General features: G+C 38.0%; 1 protein-coding gene and 1 pseudogene across 2 annotated transcripts in view; one reads left to right on the forward strand and one right to left on the reverse strand.

The window, feature by feature from the left end:
• LOC136257925 (probable serine/threonine-protein kinase DDB_G0271682) overlaps positions 1 to 22,087 on the reverse strand; it is an 84,241-nt gene that overhangs the window by 11,072 nt on the left and 51,082 nt on the right. The window contains exon 2 of one of the 2 annotated variants that reach the window (XM_066051251.1): positions 19,721 to 19,822. In XM_066051251.1, coding sequence (XP_065907323.1) covers positions 19,721 to 19,822 — 102 coding nt within the window. Of the gene's footprint in view, positions 1 to 12,536; positions 12,578 to 19,720; positions 19,823 to 22,087 lie in introns of those variants that run through there. The other variant, XM_066051253.1, reaches the window with a different exon arrangement.
• Positions 18,392 to 19,522, forward strand: LOC136258369 (ATP-dependent DNA helicase PIF1-like; annotated as a pseudogene).

A 22,087-nucleotide genomic window follows, 5' to 3' on the forward strand; every position in this document is an offset into this window, starting at 1 on the left:
TATTGCCTGCACAATTGAATGCTTTTGCCAATTCTCTAGATGCCTACTTGGGTTGATATTTTAGTACACAGTCTAAGTACATCCATGTCCTTCAATGACAAAGTGTTTCTACTCTTAGCAGTAAGTAGATGAGTCTACCATCTCGTTATTAGCAGGTTTATTTCTCATGACTGCACAATATGGATAGCCAAATCGTCAGCACGAGCAAATCATTCATTTTAGTTCAGTTTTTTGTGGTTACCATGAATATCAAAATCTATGGACACCTAGCATTGGTGAAGTGTTGGTTGTTAAATAGGAGCAGAATAATTGTCATGACAAACATGTGGTTGATATCATCAAGGATGGCTGCACTGTTGGCCATGTACAAAACAATATCTTCAAGAACGGCTTTTAATTTCTTGAACCATGATGACGATGTAACATTGTGAAATAACAGAAGAACATCACAATAATGGTGCAGGATTTGTACTACAAATTCCTTAAAGATTTGGACATCGAATGCATGTTGTAAAACTGTAAAGAACTCTTCTCTGCAGATACTGTAGCTAGTTATGTATATCTAATCCAAAATAGCCAAGCTGTAAAAAAAGAGTGCGGCCCTGAGAAAGGCTATGGTGAAAAAAGATGTGAAATCCAAGGTGGCGGCCAAGAACGTAGCTGCTGGTTACTTGCACAGTGGATTCTCTGGAAGGTAGGGAATTGATGCAAAACGTGTAAACACTTGGCACACATAGCTTCAAATATTGGCAAGCTCCAACACACTAAATACTTAAAACTGACATTTGCTGTGCTTTTCAGCAAGGGTTTTCTTAGAAGAGCATCCTGTTCATCAATATTCCAAACATCCTCAGATTTGAACCCCTGCATTATATGCTTGATTCTTTCATGTCAACTTTATACAGTATCTTCTGATGTGTCTGCTGCTTCACCAGACAGTAAAATGATTCATGTTGCATTGTGTCATCTCTTAAAGCTTTCAAGCCATCCATTCGAAGCCTTAAACACACTATACTTAGCAGCAATTAGTTTTGTATCATGGGGCCACTCACCACTACCTAGCTAATTTGAACCATTTACTAACGGCATCATTAAGATCACCATTGCTAGGTCCTCTGTTCTACTTTCAATGTAATGCTGTACCATTTCACTTGTAATCCTCAGCTTTTCATCCCTTGTCTTCAGTATCACCTGCACAATTAAATGCTTTGCTAATTTTCTCTAGATGTCTACTTGGTGTGATATTTTAGTACGTAGTCTACGTACATCCATGTCCTTCAATGACAAAGTGTTTCTACTCTCTAGCTGTAAAGTAGATGAGTCTACCATCTTGTTATTAGCAGCTGTATTTCTTGTGACTGGACAATATGGATAGCCAAATCATCAGTATGAGCAAATCATTCATTTTAGTTCAGTTTTTTTGTGGTTACCATGAATATCAACATCAATGGACACCTAGCATTGGTGAAGTGTTGGTTGTTAAACAGGAGCAGAATAATTGTCATGACAAACATGTAGTTGATATCATCAAGGATGGTTGCACTGTTGGTCATGTACCAAACAATATCTTCAAGAACGGCATTTAATTTCTTGAACCATGATGATGATGTAACAGATAGTGAAATAACAGAAGAACATCACAGCAATGGTGCAGGATTTGTAGTAGAAATTCCTTAAAGATTTGGACATCGAATGCATGTTGTAAAACTAAAAAGACCTCTTCTCTGGAGATACTGTAGCTATAGTTATGTATATTCTGACCACTGCATGAGACTCAATTCTAATGCATTGATGCTCCTGTTGTACCAGTTGTTGCTGGCCATTACACACGTTAGACTTAAAACACATGCATACATTGTGTATGGCTAAATATTTGAGACCTTGTAACCATAGCTGACTGAATTAAGCAGGTGACTGTTAATACAGGTTCTATACTGTAGTTTCTTTCCTGAGTAGCACATTCAAGTAATTGACCCTGGCTATGGTTTAATATGTAACCATGAGCTATAAGACTGAAACATAATGATGGGCATGCAGAGAATTACTAATTCCCTGGTCATTTGTATAATATACTTTCCTTAGTGTGCACCATGAGCACAAACTCCCAATGCACCTTGCAATGTGAAGTAATGTGAAGCAATATATACTACTGAGAGTCACACGCATTACATCAATCAAATAACCAGTATTGCATCATGTGATTAATTGTACACATGATGCATGGTGGAAATGGTGAAAGACTGTATAGGTTGAGGTTTATTACAAGGCAGCAGCTGCAATAACCTTGAGTGGTTGTGTTATACATGTGTTGGGTTAGCACACACTGTGAATAGTTGATGCTCAAGTTGATGAATATTAACCTGATGAATGTTTAGTTTATTTGTCACATGTTGTGGGCACATGATGTCTAGAATATACATATAGCCAAGTACTGACCATCAATAGGAGGACCGGTCAAGAATAATAATACTTTGGAAGAAAGTTTTGCAAACTAAAGTACTCAAGTGTGGAGGCCTTCCATGTGCTAGGAAGTTGGCTGTCAATATGTTGTCTGGAACTAAAGATTACGTACAAATTTATATAAGCTTTTCAGTTTCTATAAGCTGCATAAACAGCAGTGTGAAGTAGTTGGATGCACAAACAACAGCTTTTAATGTTAATGCCTAAGGGCACATTTAGTGTATGCATCACTTCTATTTAAACATGGTGTATGGGAAGCACCCAGGCCTTCCACCAAATATATTCCACTTCAAATCCAAACCTTCTTCCAGAAAATTCTGACTATGCCCCTGGATATATCATATACAGAAAATCACAGACATGCAATTTAGATTTTCAGAATGCTGATGTCATAAAAAAAAAACTACAGTACGTAAATGGTGTATTCATGAATTGTAATGTTCCTTCACGACACTACGATGGCTTAATCAGGTTCAATGCAACTTTTATTTTTCACATGTTTTGTTTTCTGTACTTTTTCTTATCACATAAATTATGTAAAATGTATATAAACAATTATGGCAGAGGCTGATACATAAACCTAAGTCACCAGTTTGCAGACTCTATCCAATGCAGTGGGTAGGATCTCAGTATGAGACTACCAGATAACGTGTTTGATCCAGTACAAAACTATTGGAAATGAATACATTCACCTCTTTGATATTACTATTTTTGGTATGGAGAGGTGAACATATATGTCGTGCAGCTAAGCAGCCAGCACCCAACACTGTAAATACTGTATATTGGCAGGAAGAAAGAAAACACATACAGAGAGGTGAACATGAACTGACTATTAGTGACCACCTGGCTAAACAAGGACACTAAGTAAAGCATCTGAAAGGATTAATGACAAATGAGGTTGGTGATCTGTCATCAAAAGAACATTTATATGTGATAAACTGGTCTTGACAGCAGATTTGATTTTTCATTAAGCTACATGAATAAACTATTAAATTTCACAGCTAAGCTTGGGTGGTCTGCTTTTGTTGGCTGCCTTTCCTAAGCCAAATGGTGAGCCATACAAGTAGTCAGGGGCCTTTCCCCTTTTATTTTGTTGATAACCTCTTACCCTCCCCTACACTCCTCCTTCCCTCCCTTCCACCAACATCACAATCAACACGGAGTTAAAAACTATTTTAAATGGCAGGAAACTTAGCTGTTGGCTACTTTGGTGAATGCTCTGGAATGTAAGGAATCAGTATAAAGCTTGAACACATGGCTTCAATCATTTCTGAGATACACAAAACACACTAAATACTTAGACTTGAACTTCTCAATACTTTTAAATCGGCAATAAGACTGGTTTTCCGGACTATCACATATTGTGATCTAAAAGAAAGCTCAAAGCCATTCAATCTCAGTATCAATATACACGAGTTATTTATGGCTACATACTAGAGCAATTCTTTCAGATACCCAACACCTTGTGTGGCATTCCTAAACAAATGCTTTAGCTGATGTTCATGATGCATTTATTTGTAAGCTCATGTTACAGGTGTGCACTAATTGTTGAGAATATGGAATCCAGTGCAGCATCAGCAAGTGCAGAGCGAAAACCTCTTGGAAAGAGGTTAAACAGCCAAATGAAGCATATACTTATGAAACTATGGCAGTACTTTAAGCAAGAGGTGAAGAAGTGTAAACTTTCTGCCAACATGAAGGAGAGAATCTTGGAGGCCACTGATAATGCCTTCTTTGCTGGGTTTTGGCATACATTATGCCACGCAGGGATTTCAAAGACATCCATTTTAAGAGTTAGAATGGAGTACCACAAGAAAGGCAGCTTATCTACACCAAGAAAAAGGTACAAAAAGTGCTTTGCACAAGCCTGCTCAATTGTAATCGCCAGGTAAAAACGTTCACCAGTCCGTATTGATGCAGACAGTTTCAACCAAGATGCAATCAGACGGAAGATCTATTCATTGTATGAAAGGAAGGAAAATCTATCACTCTGAAACATTTTGGTAAGGTAAATTTCAAACCCTGGAACTTTGTCACGTACTCCATCTTAGGCCTTACTTAAGAATGATGGTGTTTTCTCTGGGGGTGGAACATAGCTTAAAAGAGTGTTGAGTGATATGGGATTTAAGTACAAGACGATTAATGACAAGAGGTTAGCATTGCAACAGTTTGTGCTTTATGTCACTGCACATATACACAGGGTATACTATGAGCAGCCCTGCATAGTCCATCAGCATCATAAATATTTAACATGAATGAAGTGCAACAGAACTGAAGGAAGACCAGTTGTGTACTTGGATGAGACTTGGGTAATGAAGAACTTCTAGAGCAATTCTTCATCCAAATCAACAGTGATAGCGATGACTCCTCCACGAGCAGCAGCAGCGGGTCTGAGTCTTCTGAGCTTACTTCATCTGACGTAAGATTGTTTGATATTTGCAGTAATATTAATGGTGTTACAACTTGGTCTTGCCCAGGAGTCATCAGGTAGCTGGGATAAAACTCTGTAAAGTACATGAAAATACAGATGAAGTGTAAGTGTGTGCACTTTAATAAAAAATATAATTGCTTTATTATGCTAGCAGAAGTTGAACATACCATCCCTTGTATATTTGATCAGTGCAGGAGTGTTTGGAAGTCACTACAAGTATTATCAGCCCAAATTCATGCAAACAGTGTTATTTCCTTTGTTGAAACTTTTAGAGTTTTGTGGGAATGTGACTTCAAAAACAAAGTGCTGTCTGGAAAAGTTGTGTACATGTGTGACGAAATGATGAGAAAAGGATTAAAATGACAAATTCACAATAGAAGATGATGGGCATGCAGCTGTGTGGTAAATGTGAAGTAAAATACATGTTGTTCGGCTCACTTGCAGGTATACCAATGCTGAATATTTAATTTTGATTTGATTTATATGTTTAACCTCCGAGCAATCGGCTACAGCCGTTCTTCCTTGCCTGGAGGAACACATTACAATACATAGATAGTACACACAAAACTAAACAAAGCAAGGTATAACCAACACAAAGACAACCAAAGTAAACAACTTACAACACACACAAAAACACAAATATGTATTAGTATAGTTACAATCATATTAATATTATCAAAGGAGTGAGTCACAGTGCTGCTTAAGGACATCCACGTACTCATAAAATGGAGAATTAATACAGTCAGTTACAGATGATGGTAATGCATTCCATCATTGAATGGTTTTATAACGAAACAAAAACATTGAGTAAAGTATAAGCGGAACATAGGTATGTTTGCAAAATATACTGGTGTCCTTGTACTATAAGAATTAGTTCCACCAAAAACAATTGGTGGTTCAAGTGGAATACATTTAACTTGGTGGTACTGGTGGTACATTAAACACAGTGATTTAAACTGAATAAAATAGGGCAGTAGCAACCATTGTAATCTATGATAAAATTCAGACACATGATCGTATTTCCTGAGGTCATAACACAACCTTACTGCACAGTTCTGCATCCTCTGAAGCCTTTGCAGTAGAGTGCTTCCCAGTGATGGTCCCCAAACTGTTACACAGTAAGACAAATGAGACAATACCAGAGATTCCAATAACATCTTCATCAAACTATTGTCAATAATATGTCGATGAGACCTAAGCAAACATACGTAGATAGTACGACATTTTACGGCACACATTAGCAACGTGATGGGTCCAAGACATAGTAGAGTCACAAATTAATCCTAAATACTTCTGTTTCTCAATCACTTGTAGGACAACACCACCAACAGATATAGGAGGATGTGCAAACTTTGTGGAACGATTAGAGGCTTTAAACCACATAACGGAAGATTTTTAAAGTTAATTTTCATTTTACTCTGTAAAATTCACTTCTGTATTAATGAAAGTTGAAAGCACATAGTATTTTGTACAGCAGCTGGGGTGGCACCAGTACAAATAATAGTTGTATCATCTGCATACTGTAAAAGTGACCATTGGCCAACTGTGCTGGAAGGGAATTCATATAAATTAAAAACAACAATGGCCCCAGGGCACTCCCCTTGGGTATGCCACCTTTCATAAGTCTCCACGATGAAAATGTAGCAGATTACTTAATTCTGTGATAACGGTTAGACAAATAATCTTTAAACCATTCCACTGCTGTACTGTGAACACCAAGTTCAGAAATTCTTTGTAATAGCAGGCAGTGATCAAGCGAGTTAAACGCTTTCCTCAAGTCAATAAATGCAGCACAAACTATACTGCCTTTATCCAATGACGTAGCAATATGATTGACTGCCAATAACAAAATATCTTCAGTAGACTTACCGCAACGATAAGCACCCTGGTGTGGGTGCAACAATTTATTCTGTTCAAGGTACTGGCTGAGTTGTGTAGAGACAATTTTCTCCAAAACTTTAGCGACCACAGGGACGACAGCAATAGGACGATAATTAGAGGAGTCATCAGGGGCGCCACCCTTATGTACAGGTGTAATGTGAGACCTCTTCCTAGCTGATGGCACAACTTTTTGCTGTAATGAATAATTGAATAAACTAGTCAATGGTTCAGTAATCTCACTAGCAACTTCCTTTAAAAATCTAGAAGATAAATCATCCGGGCCAGTGGATTTTCTCACATCAAGAGATGGGAAAAAACAGTAGAACTACCAATCTGGTTAAACATAAATTGATTGCTGATATTCTCACTTGAAGAAGCATCGTAATACTCAGCAGGAAGATGCTGAGCACTAATTGCCACTGACTGAAAAAGTCATTAATGACATCCAACGATATTCCCTGTGGAAGCCCTGTCGTATGAGATTTATCACGACCAATAACACTATTCACCTACCTCCACATATAGCTGTAAGCTTTGGATTAGCCCTAGCCCGAGACATAGCAGCCCTAAGGTAAGTGGTTTTAGCCTCATGTTTTACAGTCTTTAGTTCATTTTTTAATCGGCAATAGACTTCATTGTCTTCCTCAACACCAGAGCGAGTAGCAATTCGTTTAGCACAATTCTTTGCTTTTATCTTGGCAGCAATACACTCATTGAACCATGGAGTAGGCCTCTTTGACTTTCTTTAGGAAACTTTTCGCAGTGGAGCAAATGAATTCAAAACATCGAGTAAAATAGAGTGAAACATCTCCCACCTATCATCAATATCATCAAATGTGGATATCACATGCCAAGGAGCATAACGCAGGGCCTCTCGCAGTTTATCCCAGTCACATTTTCAAAATGAGCAAATGCACATTGTCCTAGCTTCTTGAGAGCACACAGGAGCCCTAAAATCTACACAATGTATATAATGATCACTTAATCCAACTGCTTGACATGAGCGAGTAACAGAAAGTTGGTTGCTACTAGAAATGTGGTAAATAAGAGTGGCAGAGCCATTACATACTCTACTGGGTGCAACAATATGTTGGGTAAGGCAAAAGTCATCCAGCAAACATCTATATTCTTTTGAAGTTGACAAACTAGACTTAACAGATTTTGAGCTGTTATAATTTGGGCTTTTCCTCTTGAAAGGCTGAAGAAGTTTTTTCCCTGAATGTAAGTAGGCCACTTATCTTCTAAATACAATGTAACAGTGGCCCCAGCTCTTTTACTCATGCGACTCTGTTTTACACACACAAAAACTGTTTTATTTACTTGCAAAAGTGTACTACTGAAATCATGCATGTTGAGGGTGGGAGTGTGACATTTGGCTTCACCATAAACATGTGTAAACATGAATTTTAAGGGGCTGCACTTTAGAGATTTCCCCATTGAAAATGCATGGAGAAACTTTACAGTGTCATAACTGGAGTGTCTTACATTCAAATGAAGCACTTTTAATAGATTTTTAGCAGGTTGAGAGGCGCTACCTAATGAACGATACTGGAAGCACGTGTAATGTAACAATTGCGAGATATTAATCATTTTTTTAGAATTCAGCCCAACGTGTACGTACTATAACTTTGTTAATAACATCACTTCATTACACAGAACTTGGCCCTAAAAAGATCTAAACAGTGTACATCAAGTCAAGATCTCACTAATTGAGACCAAGCCATAATTATGTTAGTCTCATAGACATATCAATTAACCAGAGATGAACACTAGTACCTGTTCTACAAGATTTACACAATTTCAGCTTTTCAATTTCAGTTTTTCAATTTTCACTTTGGGTGATAAGAATGTAGTGTCTTGTGGTAACTAAGTGACAGTTAGTGACCAAACATCAAGCAGTGATTATAGTGGTTACTGTACTACCTATAGGAGTAGCAGCTGATATGTGACTGGATCTGCAAGAATCTCACATGTTGGCGCAAGCCTAATTTTACAGTAGAATGCAATAAAAATGTGGAGTATTTACAAAATCGTAAAACAATATTTTCCATAAATTTTTAAGCACTTTTTCACACTAAAGGAAAGTGATAAATGCTTAAAACTTTATAGCATAAAGCAAGAGAAGTTCCAAAATCTTTGTCTTGTGTCATGTAATACGAAGATATGAGCATTAGTCTGCCTTGTGTTGGATGAATGGTTCACGATAATTTCTTCTCATGTGTTTGCTTTGCCCTGGTCGTAGAAAAAGCAGCAATAGATTCGCCTGTTCATGAAGAACCCAATGGTGAAAGTCACATCTTGGTAGAGGACTGCAATCGTAAGTTATGATTGTTTACTTAAGCACCTGTAGTTTATTTTCCATATTGGCACTGTATAAATCGATTTTTCTGTTGTTGCCACTTTGTAGCACTGTAACTTTGAAGATTCTTGCCTTCTAGAGCTGAAACTTCGGTTGACCATCCCTTTGGCTATCTAGATAAAGAAACTGTGATAAAATGGAATTCAAAAAATGCACTAACATATGGGGTTCTTGCAGATCTGGTCACATATGTTAGCTCCACTACTTAGTAGAGTGTTGACCACCTCCACCTGACTGCCTCACTGCATAACCACATTCACAAAACTACAGGCCATATGAAGCAGCTCACACCCACCACCACTTTAAGTCACAACAAAAAACTCATGGGTGGGATGCACCTTTTGTGGTGGTAACAGTGAATGTCTAACTTCTGTGTACTTTGCTATTCTCAATTAAATTGTCATCTACTTCTTCATGTCAGGAAAAAGGCAATAAGTGTAGGTTATCACACAAATCAAGGTATCTTCGTTATTTTAGAGACCTGAGGAATGGCACAATAATCACCGAGGGCGAAGCCCAAGGTGATTATGTGTCATTCCGAAGGTCTCTAAAATAGTGAAGATACCGCGGATATGGGCGATAACCAATTTAGACTATGGCTCATACGGCTCCGCTGGTCACTGCCAATAATGGTGGCTTCCTGATCGAATTAGTGTTAAAACAACTCACTGGTAGGCTTCCTAGATGAATACGACCATCTCTATTATCCAGCGATGTTTTCTTCGCACTCTAGCGATGATTTCTGATGGCTGTTGTAATTGGAATCCAGCAAAACACATGGTGCCCGTGACAAATACTTTTATCATGGGTATCTAACCAGTTTAGATACCTACCCTGGGTATCTATTGGATTTTAAATACCTCATTAATGACAAAACTTCAAAGCATACTATGTGCACCATAGTCTAAGTGTTTTAGACAATGGCATAGAAGCAGTGAGTTAGTATAGAGAGTTCCCATTGTAAACACCTAGGGTATTTCAGCAAGCAAAAGATGTGAGGTCGCGCAAGCTCGCGCAGCCATGAAGCGCGAATAACTGAAGGTTTGTAAAGTCGATAAAAAGTATGTTTGAGGCATTATAGATACGTGTGAATGGCAGCAAATGGGAATAGCCAGTGCCAACATGGCTGTCTTGCATGGTCTACAGAGCGTGCCTTAATATGGCGAAGGCCACAAACTGAATTAATGGCTTGTACCACGATGGTCTATAAATCCGCTGAGCTACCCATGATAACAACGTACCAGAGTGTAATTTCTTTGTAATAATCTGTTCGCAATCGCTTGGTGTTTACTGATGTGCGAAATACTAGTTGTCCACAAAAGGCTAATTGCATTACTGTGGGCCACATTGTGGTTGTAAACAACTGTCGGGTGTCTTACCAGTAAGACACCCGATACCAGGTTTCTTCGCAAATAAGAGACCTCCACACATCAAACGAAACGCTGCATACCATTGTCTAATTTCTGTATCACACTTTACTTGAAGGAGTGTATATAGACACAAAGTACCATAGTAGCTGATATAACAATAATAATAATAGCATTAGACCATGCCCCCTGAAATGATCAGAATACCTCATGACACCTCTTGCTGAGGTTACGTCTCTCAATGATCTAGCTCCAAGGTATTGTACCACCAAACATAGTAAACAACTTCACACACCCTTTATTATCTGTGGTACCATGCCACAAGCTTAATCTACTGTGCAACTGAGTAGTGACATCAAGATGCTCTAATATAGCAGTCATGGCAACAGTGTATTTTATAGCTATGCTCTAACAAAAAGGTCATAGGTGGATCTGAGGGGGGCCAAGGGGGGCTTTGCCCATCTGGTCCTTCTCTTGCCCTCCTTGGACTTACAAGACTACATTGGCACTAGAAACAGGAATCATGTATTCACACTATTATTACTCAGAATACAGAAAGCCAACAAACAAATAGAAGAAAACAGTTATATAAATCAACTTAACAGTTATAAACTGTACACTGTGAAGAAAATGAGATAAATAAATTCGATGTTTTTTGTGCTAAAGATTGAGATACTCTAATAGAGTATAGTCACCACTTTAGTAGGACAATCACAGTTCTAATTAACTGACAATTTTTGTAACAGTAGCTACTACCTTATTTTGTTTAGTATACTCTACCATCAAACAGGTTTTATCAAATCAATTTTGTATGCCTTGTAAAGCATGCATTTTGTTAGCTAAATAGCTATCAAAATATGCTCCCAAATTCAAACATAGGAGGGCTAATTTTAAACTTTTCTCAGAAGATATCCAACTAGAGTCTTAGAAAGTGTATTCCTTTCATTCATCCAGCTAGCTATACCAGACAAAGTTATGCAAATGAATATACCGTAGAATTGGATTGTTAAGCGCATGTGTCTATTAAGTACATATTATTTGTTAAGCTCATACATATTTCTTGTGAATAACCATGACTGATAAGCGGCCCGATGTGAGGCTTATATGTGACAAAGCTATGCACGGGAAGAATACTGGAAAAGTAATCTCTCCTTGAGTACTTATGTCTCTGGCTTTGTATACAGCAAATCAGTCTTCTGAATTGTGATAATTTCATCATGAAGGATTTCACCTAGAAATGGAGTCAAAAATTCTTATACACTAGCACAGTTACCATGAACTACAGTGAACTCTATTACAATGTAGTGATTCAGTGTTAAGAACACCATAATTATTGATTAGGCGTACATGCCTTACAAGATAGTATTAAGTGCATGAGCTTAACAACCCGACTCTATGGTAACTTGTGCACTAGAGTTCCATTAGTCTCCTAGATCTGCCTATGAAAAAAGTTAATAAACTAGTATAACAAAAAATTATTAAGTTAAAGTGAAGTAGGGTTCCAGTGATAAACGGTATTGAAACAAGAGATGTCGGTAGCTATGAGTGAAAACCTCTACATGGTGTTGTAGCAATGTGGAACTACGATACCAAGTAGGGCTCATAGTTACCATCATCTCTTGTTACACTACTACTGTACTTTAATCACTAGAACCCTACTTCATTATTAAATCAATAATTATTAAATTTTGTTGCACTAATTTGTTAACTCTTTGTTAGAGCATAGCTATAAAATACACTGTTGTTGTGACTGCTGTATTAGAGTATCTCAATCTCACTACTCAGTTTTTCAGTGGATTAAGCTGGAGGCATGGTACCAGAGATACTAGAGGGCTCGTAAAGTTGTTCTAGTTTCTGGTTTCATCTTTTTTGTATGTAGCCTACAATGTATCACACTGATAGTAATAGTACACACACACTGTACAGATATCATGTGATCTGTACTAACAGGTTTAATACCAATAAAACTGTCTCAACATAATGTGATACATACACTGGTAAAAGCATTAAGTATAGTGCCAGCATCATATAGACACACCTTTTGTAGATTTGTACATTGTAAGATCATACTCTACTAGAATAGTCATGAAGTTAGTTGTTATAACTTTGAAGTACTCTAATAGAACAATCAAAATGAGATGAATATGAAACACCTTCATAGAACAATCTCTCATACTTGGCAATATAGATTATACTAACAGAGAAAACAAGTAAAGATACAGTTGTTTTGTGAAGAATCATAAAACATTGAAACATTTCTTAACAGCACATAATAGTGCCATACCTAATTAACCTCGACACATTTACCCACTCAACTTATATAGTGTGACAAATCACATTTAATTGTGGGTTTGGGTTACAATATTTGGTAATAATATGCATACAAGTTGTGTTTCTGTAAGAGGTACTGTTAACATACTGTACAATACAAAATTTATTATGATTAAAGTACCTGGTAAAGGCAGTGCCTGTATACCAGAAGGCCTTATAAAGGCCTAAGATGTTTATATTAACTGCACTAAGTATGTTTGAAAAGTAGGAGAAAGAAGAAAAATCCATGACTGGACCTGGGCAGTCTCGAACCTGCAGCCATCCGATTAACGCTCGAACGCTTACGGGAATCTGCCAGGCGGTCAGGATATTTTCTTCTTACTATTTTCATGTATTTGTATCCATAAGAACCTTAGAGAGTGACTTATCTTTAAGTACCCCAAGTGGAACCAAATGGACATTGTTTTATTATGATTAAAGTACTTGGTAAAGGCAGAGCCTGTATACCAGAAGGCCTTATAAAGGCCTAAGATGTTTAAATTTCATTAATTTGTTAATGAGGTATTTACATACATAAAAAAATCCTTTTAAAATCTTACCTCATTAGTAAGACCACATTTGTGACTAGATTTTGGAAAAACGATCAAATCGCACATTAGAAATTCGAGATAAATAGTTTTAAAGAATTCAAGTCTGCCAAAGATAGCAAGTACGCTTATGAAATTTTCATAAAAGGTACATCAACCTATTACCTTTCAGACCACTTCCAGTACGTGGAGCTGCTTGTAGAGTTTTCTAACAAATAAGATAGAAAATCTGAGCAGTTGGACAACTGAAGTAGTATGACGAGTGCTCACAAAGGAGTGGAGGGAGGAGGTGGCAGGGAGGGCAAGAGATAGATTTCAAAATGGAGGCAGACCATGATTAGAGTCAAGACATGAGATTACAGGGCTGTGCTGTCTCCTTAGTGGCTGATAGGTAGCAAAATCAACAGAAAAAATGTCTGGCCAACATTACCAGGTCATTCACCAGTATACCACTGATTCTTGCCAAGCCAGACCCTTCACAAGGCCAGATACTGCCATTCGAGATCTCTACACCACATCTGTTAAAACCAGTCTCAAGTAGTTTGAGTAGTACTGAGGGTCAAAACTAGTAGTATGACAGTGTGGCTATCCACTGGTGGTGTTAGTTTGATTTTGCCTGATGTGCAATTTGGATCGGTTTTGTAAAATCTGGTCACATTTTAATAATATTGGAGACAAACATGTGCTCAATAATTAGGTCTTCAACATAACTTGACTCATATTTGTAGCACGATCACCAATTAGCACCATTACAGCAATAAACTCATCAGAGGTGGATGTGCCTTTTAACAAATATCTGCCTTCTGTGTTTTCCCATTCCTTTTATCTTCAATTAAATAGTCATCTTATCCTTCATGCCAGCTACAAAGGCATTATTTTTCCATATCAATACTTTCCTTAAATGAGAGAGAGCATTTATTTAGTTTACACAAAATTATATTTGAGGCGCTTAACGGACTGTAGTATCCTTGTGATAGCATTGGGTAGCAATTACGCAGGGCTTGTAAAGTGATTGTAATCGGCCACACCCAAATCATCTGCTAAAAAAAATGTTTAGATGATGCTGCCTGCCAAAGTATCCTAGCCTCCAAGAAAAGATTTTGGCTAGTTGTAAATCTCTGACTGATTTATGTAATTGCCAACTTCACTTACTTTTACAACCTTACCATACCCACACCCTTACCATACCTACACCCTTACCATACCCACACCCACACCCTTACCATGCCCACACTCTTACCATGCCCACACCCTTACCATACCCACACCCTTACCATACTCACACCCTTACCATACCCACACCCTTACCGTACCCACACCCTTACCATACCCATACCCACACCCTTACCATACCACAATTTTATAGTTTTATGAACAAGTGTCATGTTAGGAGAGAAAATGCAAAGTCAGTTATGTGACAGTTAAATACAGGAAACCAATGTTATTATTAACAACCTGTACACTGTACTTCACTCATTACCAGATTTTGTGAATCTGTAACTCCCTGGTGGCTCATTTCTTCTTAGTGGGAATAAACACTACAGTAGGACCTCGTTTATCCGAACCCACTATAGGGCCAAGCCCTGTTCATAACTTTGGATAATCTGTAACTTTGAATCATCCATTAGTGTATGCATAAATGCAGTCACTTATTCACTATATACCTGTTAAATGATGGTACTAATGGTCAACACTGCAATAAGAGCACTTAGCACTTCAATACAAGTAAGTTACCCCACTGTCTGCTAGGATTTGGTCTGTGGTCACCACCAAACTATCAACAAATTAACCAATGTTTACCACCAAACTATTATCAATCCATCTAATTACATGCCAATGTATTTGAATGGCTGCCCTTCAGCTGGCAAGCCAATAACTGCCTTCAATTATTAGTCACGTGCAGTACTTCAGGCCCGTTCGGTTAACCGAGTGTCTGGATGTTTGGGGTCCGGATAAACGAGGTCCTACTGTACTTAGTTTCACAGGTTTTTCATAAAAAGGAGACCAAACTACTTTGTAAGTTCATTCACTTATTTATAAACAATCATGAAGTAGATTTTTTGCCATAAACAAAGAAATGTTCACTACATGTATACACACATAGAAGTATGGATGTCTTCATCAGTACAAGTACACAAAATAATTTGGAATTTTCAACTAGAGTAGGGACTATAGCACATTGATAAAAAGTACTGAAACAAGCTGGAGTAGTCCACGATACTAAATCATAGCAAAACAAAAAGAAGCGTTTTTCCCGAATCTGCTCAAGATACCATAATGGAAATGCATAACACTTCTTATTGTTTTACTGTGATTTAGTACTGCGCACTACTCCAGCTTGTTTCAGTACTTTTTATCGATGTGCTATATGGTCCCTACTCTAGTTGAGTACTCCAAAATTTTCTTGTGTACTTGTTTGTTAACTTGTTCATAAATAATTATTATGAATAGTGAACCCACGTATACTGCATCTGAAATGGTGCCGTATACCCCAGCTATAGTCTGAAAAGTGAAGTATCCATTACGCTTAGTTATTGGTTATGATCAACCCGTCACACAGCATTTCAAATCAAGAAAAGCACCTCTGCAATCCATGCATACCGAAAGAAAGAAACAGTGCCGTGCACCACAGTTATATCAATTATCATTTGAAAAGTGAAGTATCCATTATGCTTCATTGTCAGTTATGCATTTTCAACCTGTTACACAGCAGTACAAATCAAGAACTGTTTGAAAAGCACCTCCGTAATTAAAATGGAAATATGTGACCCGGTCTGCGAAAAGGGCTCTTATAGCCTTTCCAATTGCATATACGTATATATGGTAACCCATAACTTGACTGGTGAATATGGTACAAGCCTACAATTTGGTCACTCAACAACCCTAACCTGGCAGTAGCTGTGGGTGTAATTACATGGTGATAGCTTTAGTAGATTAGGAGTTATGATTAGCCAAACATGGATAATTGGAAAGGCTATAAGAGCCCTTTTCGCAGACCGGGTCACATATACAGACAATTTCTATTACAAAGGGAATCCATCACCTGCTAGCTACCACCAAATTAACACTCATTGCTGTCAGCAAAGATGAATGGGACACAAAGGAGGGCACCGGTAAGTCCATGAAGAATGCATTGTACATACTACGGTATGCCAAAAGGCACCTCTGATGCCGAAGCAATGTCAAACTGTGAAAAAATCAAGCCTGTATCCTTAGCCATTGTCAAGTTACGCTTTCTTGAAGGAATCAGTCAGCTACTCGGTCCGTCAGTTACTCAATCAGTAGAAGATTCTGTTAAATAATTGTTATTTAACTTTCTTAGCAACTTGTTGAAAGCATTTCTGGTCGATCTGAAGGCTTGTTTCGGCTTAGTTTTCGCTACCTTATCGGTGTCAAGGAAAATTGAGGCTGGTTTTTCGGTAATTTTGTAGGCCACGCCTACTCCTTTGTGGTCCCTATTATACAGTACGTTATATGATAGCCTTGAAGATTACCAACAAGATTTAAATGACCTGATAGCAACATGTCAGTGACATACACGATGCTCAACTGCGTATTGTCTACGTACTAAGAACGGAGAACAAAAGTGTCGTTTTGATTACCCTAAGCCACTGCAACCAGAGACCACAATTATAACAGATGAAGCTGACAATGATGAACCTACAGTAGTCACTGCTAGAAATGATGGATTAATTAACAGCCATAATCCTGTACAGCTGTCAGCCTGGAGGGGTAATGTCGACATGCAATACTGTGTATCTAAGCACAAGGTCATCAATTACATCACAAAGTATGCCACCAAGTCAGAACCAAGGTCTCAGACGATGAAAGAAGTGTATGCCAACATAGCTCAAAATTTGAATGATGAAAGTTCTGCCCTGCAGGTAGTTCAGAAACTCCTAACCAACAGTGTTGGTGAGAGGGACATCTCAGCTCAGGAGACCTGTCACCTACTTCTTCAGTTGCCACTGGTTAAATCCACAAGAGATTATATCATACTCAGTGTTGATGGGTCTCGTCAAGTGCAAGAATCAGAATCAAGAGATTCCACCACAGCTACTGTGCCTTCCATACTGGATCACTATATACAATGACCATGCAATTCCACTTTTGAAGGTATGGCACTGCTTAATTTTGCTCAGAATTATTCTATGCCTAAAGAGCCAGGTACACCTCCTAAGAAGCATAAAATGAAAATAGTTACTGTGCGACCATATTTCTCACCCGATCCAACTGGTCCCAACTATGAGCAATACTGCCAGCAGAAACTGATGCTGTATGTTCCATTCCGCCATATTACTGAGCTAAAGGGGGCTTGTCACACTTTCTCTGTAGCCTATACTCCATTTTCCTTCAATCTATCAATGTTCCAGTATCTCTAGAAGATGACATCAGAAGACTAATGCAGGTGGAACAAGAAGATGATGATACAAATGAGGTATACGAACTGTATTAATGCATTGTTGTTTATTTGGTTTTTGTGTAGCAGAACCAGTTTGCTGCAGCCAACCAATTCCATGAAACAGAAGAATGGATGCTTATCTGTCAGCGTAATGCTGACTACCACACCACTACTCATTGTGATGATGATTACAACTGGTCAGCTTCCTCTGTGGTCTATTCCAATCTAGATGAGATGCCTACCTTTATTACAAGATGCCGTCAGTCAGCACATGAACGCCAATTTACAACTACAGCTGACCCCAATAACCTGCAGAGTAAGCAATTGGCTGCTTACAACTTAGTAGAGCACCACATGGCGAGCAATGATCACAGACCTCTTCGATTGATTATATCAGGGACAGCTGGTACAGGAAACTCTTATCTCATACATTGCCTTAGGTCACTACTCCGTGATCAAGTTCGTATTCTTGCAACAACAGGAGTTGCAGCATACAATGTGGATGGTAGGACTTTGCACTCTCTTCTCTCTCTACCCACTAAAGGAGACTTCAAAGACCTACAAGGAGAGCGCCTTAACAAGCTACAGCAATCATTAGCAGGTGTTAGATATTTCATAATTGATGAAATGTCTATGATGGGTAGAAAGCTTTTTGGGTAACTTGACAGACGACTGCGTCAAGCATTTTCCAATAATTGTAATCAATCTTTAGGAGGATGTTCTTGTTTGCTTTTCGGGGATTTTGGTCAGCTACCTCCGGTAATGGACCTTCCACTTTACACTACATTGCCAAGCTCCACCTTATCTGACATTGGCTCCTATACATATCAGAGTTTTAATTCTGCAGTTGTTCTTGACCAAGTCATCCGGCAATCAGGGAAAGATCCCTCTCAGATTGCATTCAGGGACATCCTCTTGAGACTGAGAAATTGCCAAGTCACAGAGAGTGACTGGAGGCACTTAATGACAAGAACACCAGCTCGTGCATCAAATTCATCCAATTTTGATGATGCTCTACATTTGTTTCCCACCGTTGAAGCTGTAGTCGAATACAACATTAAAAAACTACATGCATGCGGCCAACCAGTTGCTACCATTAAAGCCGTACATACTGGTGCTAATGCTTCAAAGGCTTCTGTTGACGATGCCGGAGGACTACATCCTGTGGTGTGTCTAGCCAGAGGTGCCCGTGTCATGCTTTCCTCAAACCTCTGGGTTGAAATGGGCCTTGTTAATGGTGCAATAGGAATGATACAGGCTATCTGCTATTCAGAAGGTACTGCACCTCCAGATCTCCCTGTAGCTGTAACTGTTTTGTTTGATAGTTATTCAGGCCCTACTCTTTCAGATGGTACTGTACCTATTTCACCTATACGTCATTCGTGGTCAACGTCTGGTAGTCACTGCTCTCGTCTTCAGCTTCCATTGAAATTAGCTTGGACAGTCACCATCCATAAAGCTCAAGGCCTCACATTGGATGAGGTCAGCATTGATATCGGAAAGAAGGAATTTTCTGCTGGACTCACTTTTGTTGCGCTTTCCCGAGTTAGGCATATAACAGATCTTCTTTTGAACCCTCCATTTCCATTCCAACGATTGAAGAACTTAGGAAAAGGTCGAAGAACACAAGAGAGAAAGAACGAGGAGATCCGACTTCACTCGCTAAAAGCTTTGACACTCCGTACTGTGGATATCTCAGCACAATTTGTATCCACATCACCATCACAAGGTATTTGTATATCAGAAGGCCTTATAAAGGCCTAAGATGTTTGTATTAGCTTCACTAAGTATGTTTGAAAAGTAAGAGAAAGAAAAAAAAAATCCATGACTGGACCTGGGCAGCCTTGAACCTGATTAATGCTTGATATGTGTGCTAAACATGATAACCATCACCATAATATGGTAACACTTATGGGAACACTTTGTATACAAGTCAACACACTACACATTGTATCAACTCACCCATCTACCCTTCCCATTCACATCCACACCATTCTGTAGGTGCTGTTGTACATCATTAAGTCTGCCATACTCAGCAGCACTACATAATCCCTCAATGGTATACTATAGTGTACATATAATGGAACAAATAACACGTCATGTACTATACAGCTACACTACTGGACACAATACACAACATGGTGGGGTGAGTTAGAGGTGTAATTTTTATCCCTATAACAAGTGGATGACTACCCCACACATAATGGGAGATGATAAAATAACATAACATATTGAATACACATGACTAAGGTATCCAAATAGAAAAGTATTAACACACAACACATCCAGACTGTGGGGGAAACTTTTGTGTATTTTGTGATTTTGCTTACAACTATGAATGGTATTAGTTTTCCACCTCAAATAATTACATGGTATGGTATCAATGACATTTCCAGAGGTCTCTGTCCGTACTTGAGGTTGTTAACACTACACCATGTTACATGTATAGTGGCAGAAAACTAAGAGGAAATTTTGTGGTGATCATGGAGAAAAATTTGACTCAGGAAAAAGATTGTATTGATTAAACAGCAGTGTTGGGCAAGTTACTTTGTAAAAGTAACTAGTTACATATTACTTGCAACTGAACTATTTAGTTACAGTTACATATTACCCATAAAATAAAGTAATGTAATAATATTACATATTATATTACTTTGTGTCCACAGCCTTAAGCTGTCACATGTGAAACTACCACCTTATCGCGTGACATGATTGTGTTGTTGGACTTATGCAAATCTTGGTTATAAGTAAGAAGCTGGTAAATAAGCTTTATTCAGTAGGCTTCATTACTTCGTTCTGGCTAGGTGGTACTCAGTGAATTTCTAACGAGATTAGTAACTTAGTTACTTTTAGTAATAATATTATTATTAGATTTGTTACAGTAACCATATTACTTAGGTAACGCATTACATTTGTAAGTAAAGTAATTTGAGTTTTATTACCTGTTTTTATAGCGTATTTCGTTATATTACTTAGTTACCATAAAAGTAATAATATTATGTAACGCATTACATAAGTAACGCATTACTCCCAACACTGTTAAACAGTTTGGAGGACTTTATAGTTAGACACATTCACTAAACTTGGCAAGCTTTCTCCTATGAATATGTCAGCTGATGGGGGTAAAATTTCTCACTGCAATGAGCTTTTATTTATTGTACAATTACTGAGTATATCACCTCAGTTAACAGTACTAGCTACGAAACACTATCCCTCATGCTACATGGTAAACTAATCACATCACTGTGTCCATCACTTGTGACATCTCTATACCACACCACATCATATTGTCACTATCTGACATAAATGTTCACTGAACAAGCCAGGTAGTGAGAGTTTGCCCCGTGGTCACCAACTTACAAAATGTAGACATGATGGTACTAAAGTTATGGGAGCAACTGGCAGAAAAAAAATTATTACATAATTAAGGTGGGTTTAGTGTTTCTATATCTAATATATCTTTTCCTTCAATATTCATACTTGGTTAAAGCCAAAAGTCAAGCAAACAATTTTCAACATGAATGGTACTATAGAATTATACTTGAGTTTTACCCTGAACTTTTTAATAGTTTGGTCAATAGACAAGTGCAGTTTCTTATGGAAGACAAGAGTCAATGCTTGTTTATGACTGGAGCTGCCAAAACAGGATATGTGACTACAAACTACATGTGCATCCTGTCACACAACTCATATCACAGTGTTGGATTATAGTATTTGTATCTTGTAGTTTTTATTGTGAGGCTTATTATAAGTTAGAAAAGGGCTGAAATACATTACCATAGCAACTGGCATATGTAGCTATAAAATTATGAGTTATGAAAGTTTGGAAAAGTAGATGAATTTATGCCCTGTTTAATTTCAGGGGCTCAGTAAAATTTTATATACTTTAACCATTTTGTCCTAGAAGAGGATGATCACAATACAGAACAGCTATTATTGAAGTGCCAACCTTGTGTAGAAAAATAATGGCTGACTGCAGTCAGTAACAAGCTAGTGTACATTCAAGAAAACAGCAAAACACAGGTAACAGTGAACAAGAAACAGCACACTTTGCACACTTCATATCTGAGAACATCATGCATAGCTTTAATTTATTCACTAGGAAAGTATGGACACCATGCATACTCAGACACTCATTCTCATACACTGCTGAATAGAATCATGTGAAAATTGGTGTGAATATACCTTGGATAAAGACCAACTAGACTTCCAAGTTTGAGCCTAAAATCTTATTTGGCTGTTGTACTAGACCAGATCAAAGTCTCTGCTCAAAATCTCGGACAAATTCATGTATTCTCGGACACCCACCAGTAATCGTACTGATGACTT

This window comes from Dysidea avara, chromosome 6 (assembly GCF_963678975.1).
Source record: "Dysidea avara chromosome 6, odDysAvar1.4, whole genome shotgun sequence".
In the NCBI taxonomy this organism is placed as follows: domain Eukaryota; kingdom Metazoa; phylum Porifera; class Demospongiae; order Dictyoceratida; family Dysideidae; genus Dysidea; species Dysidea avara.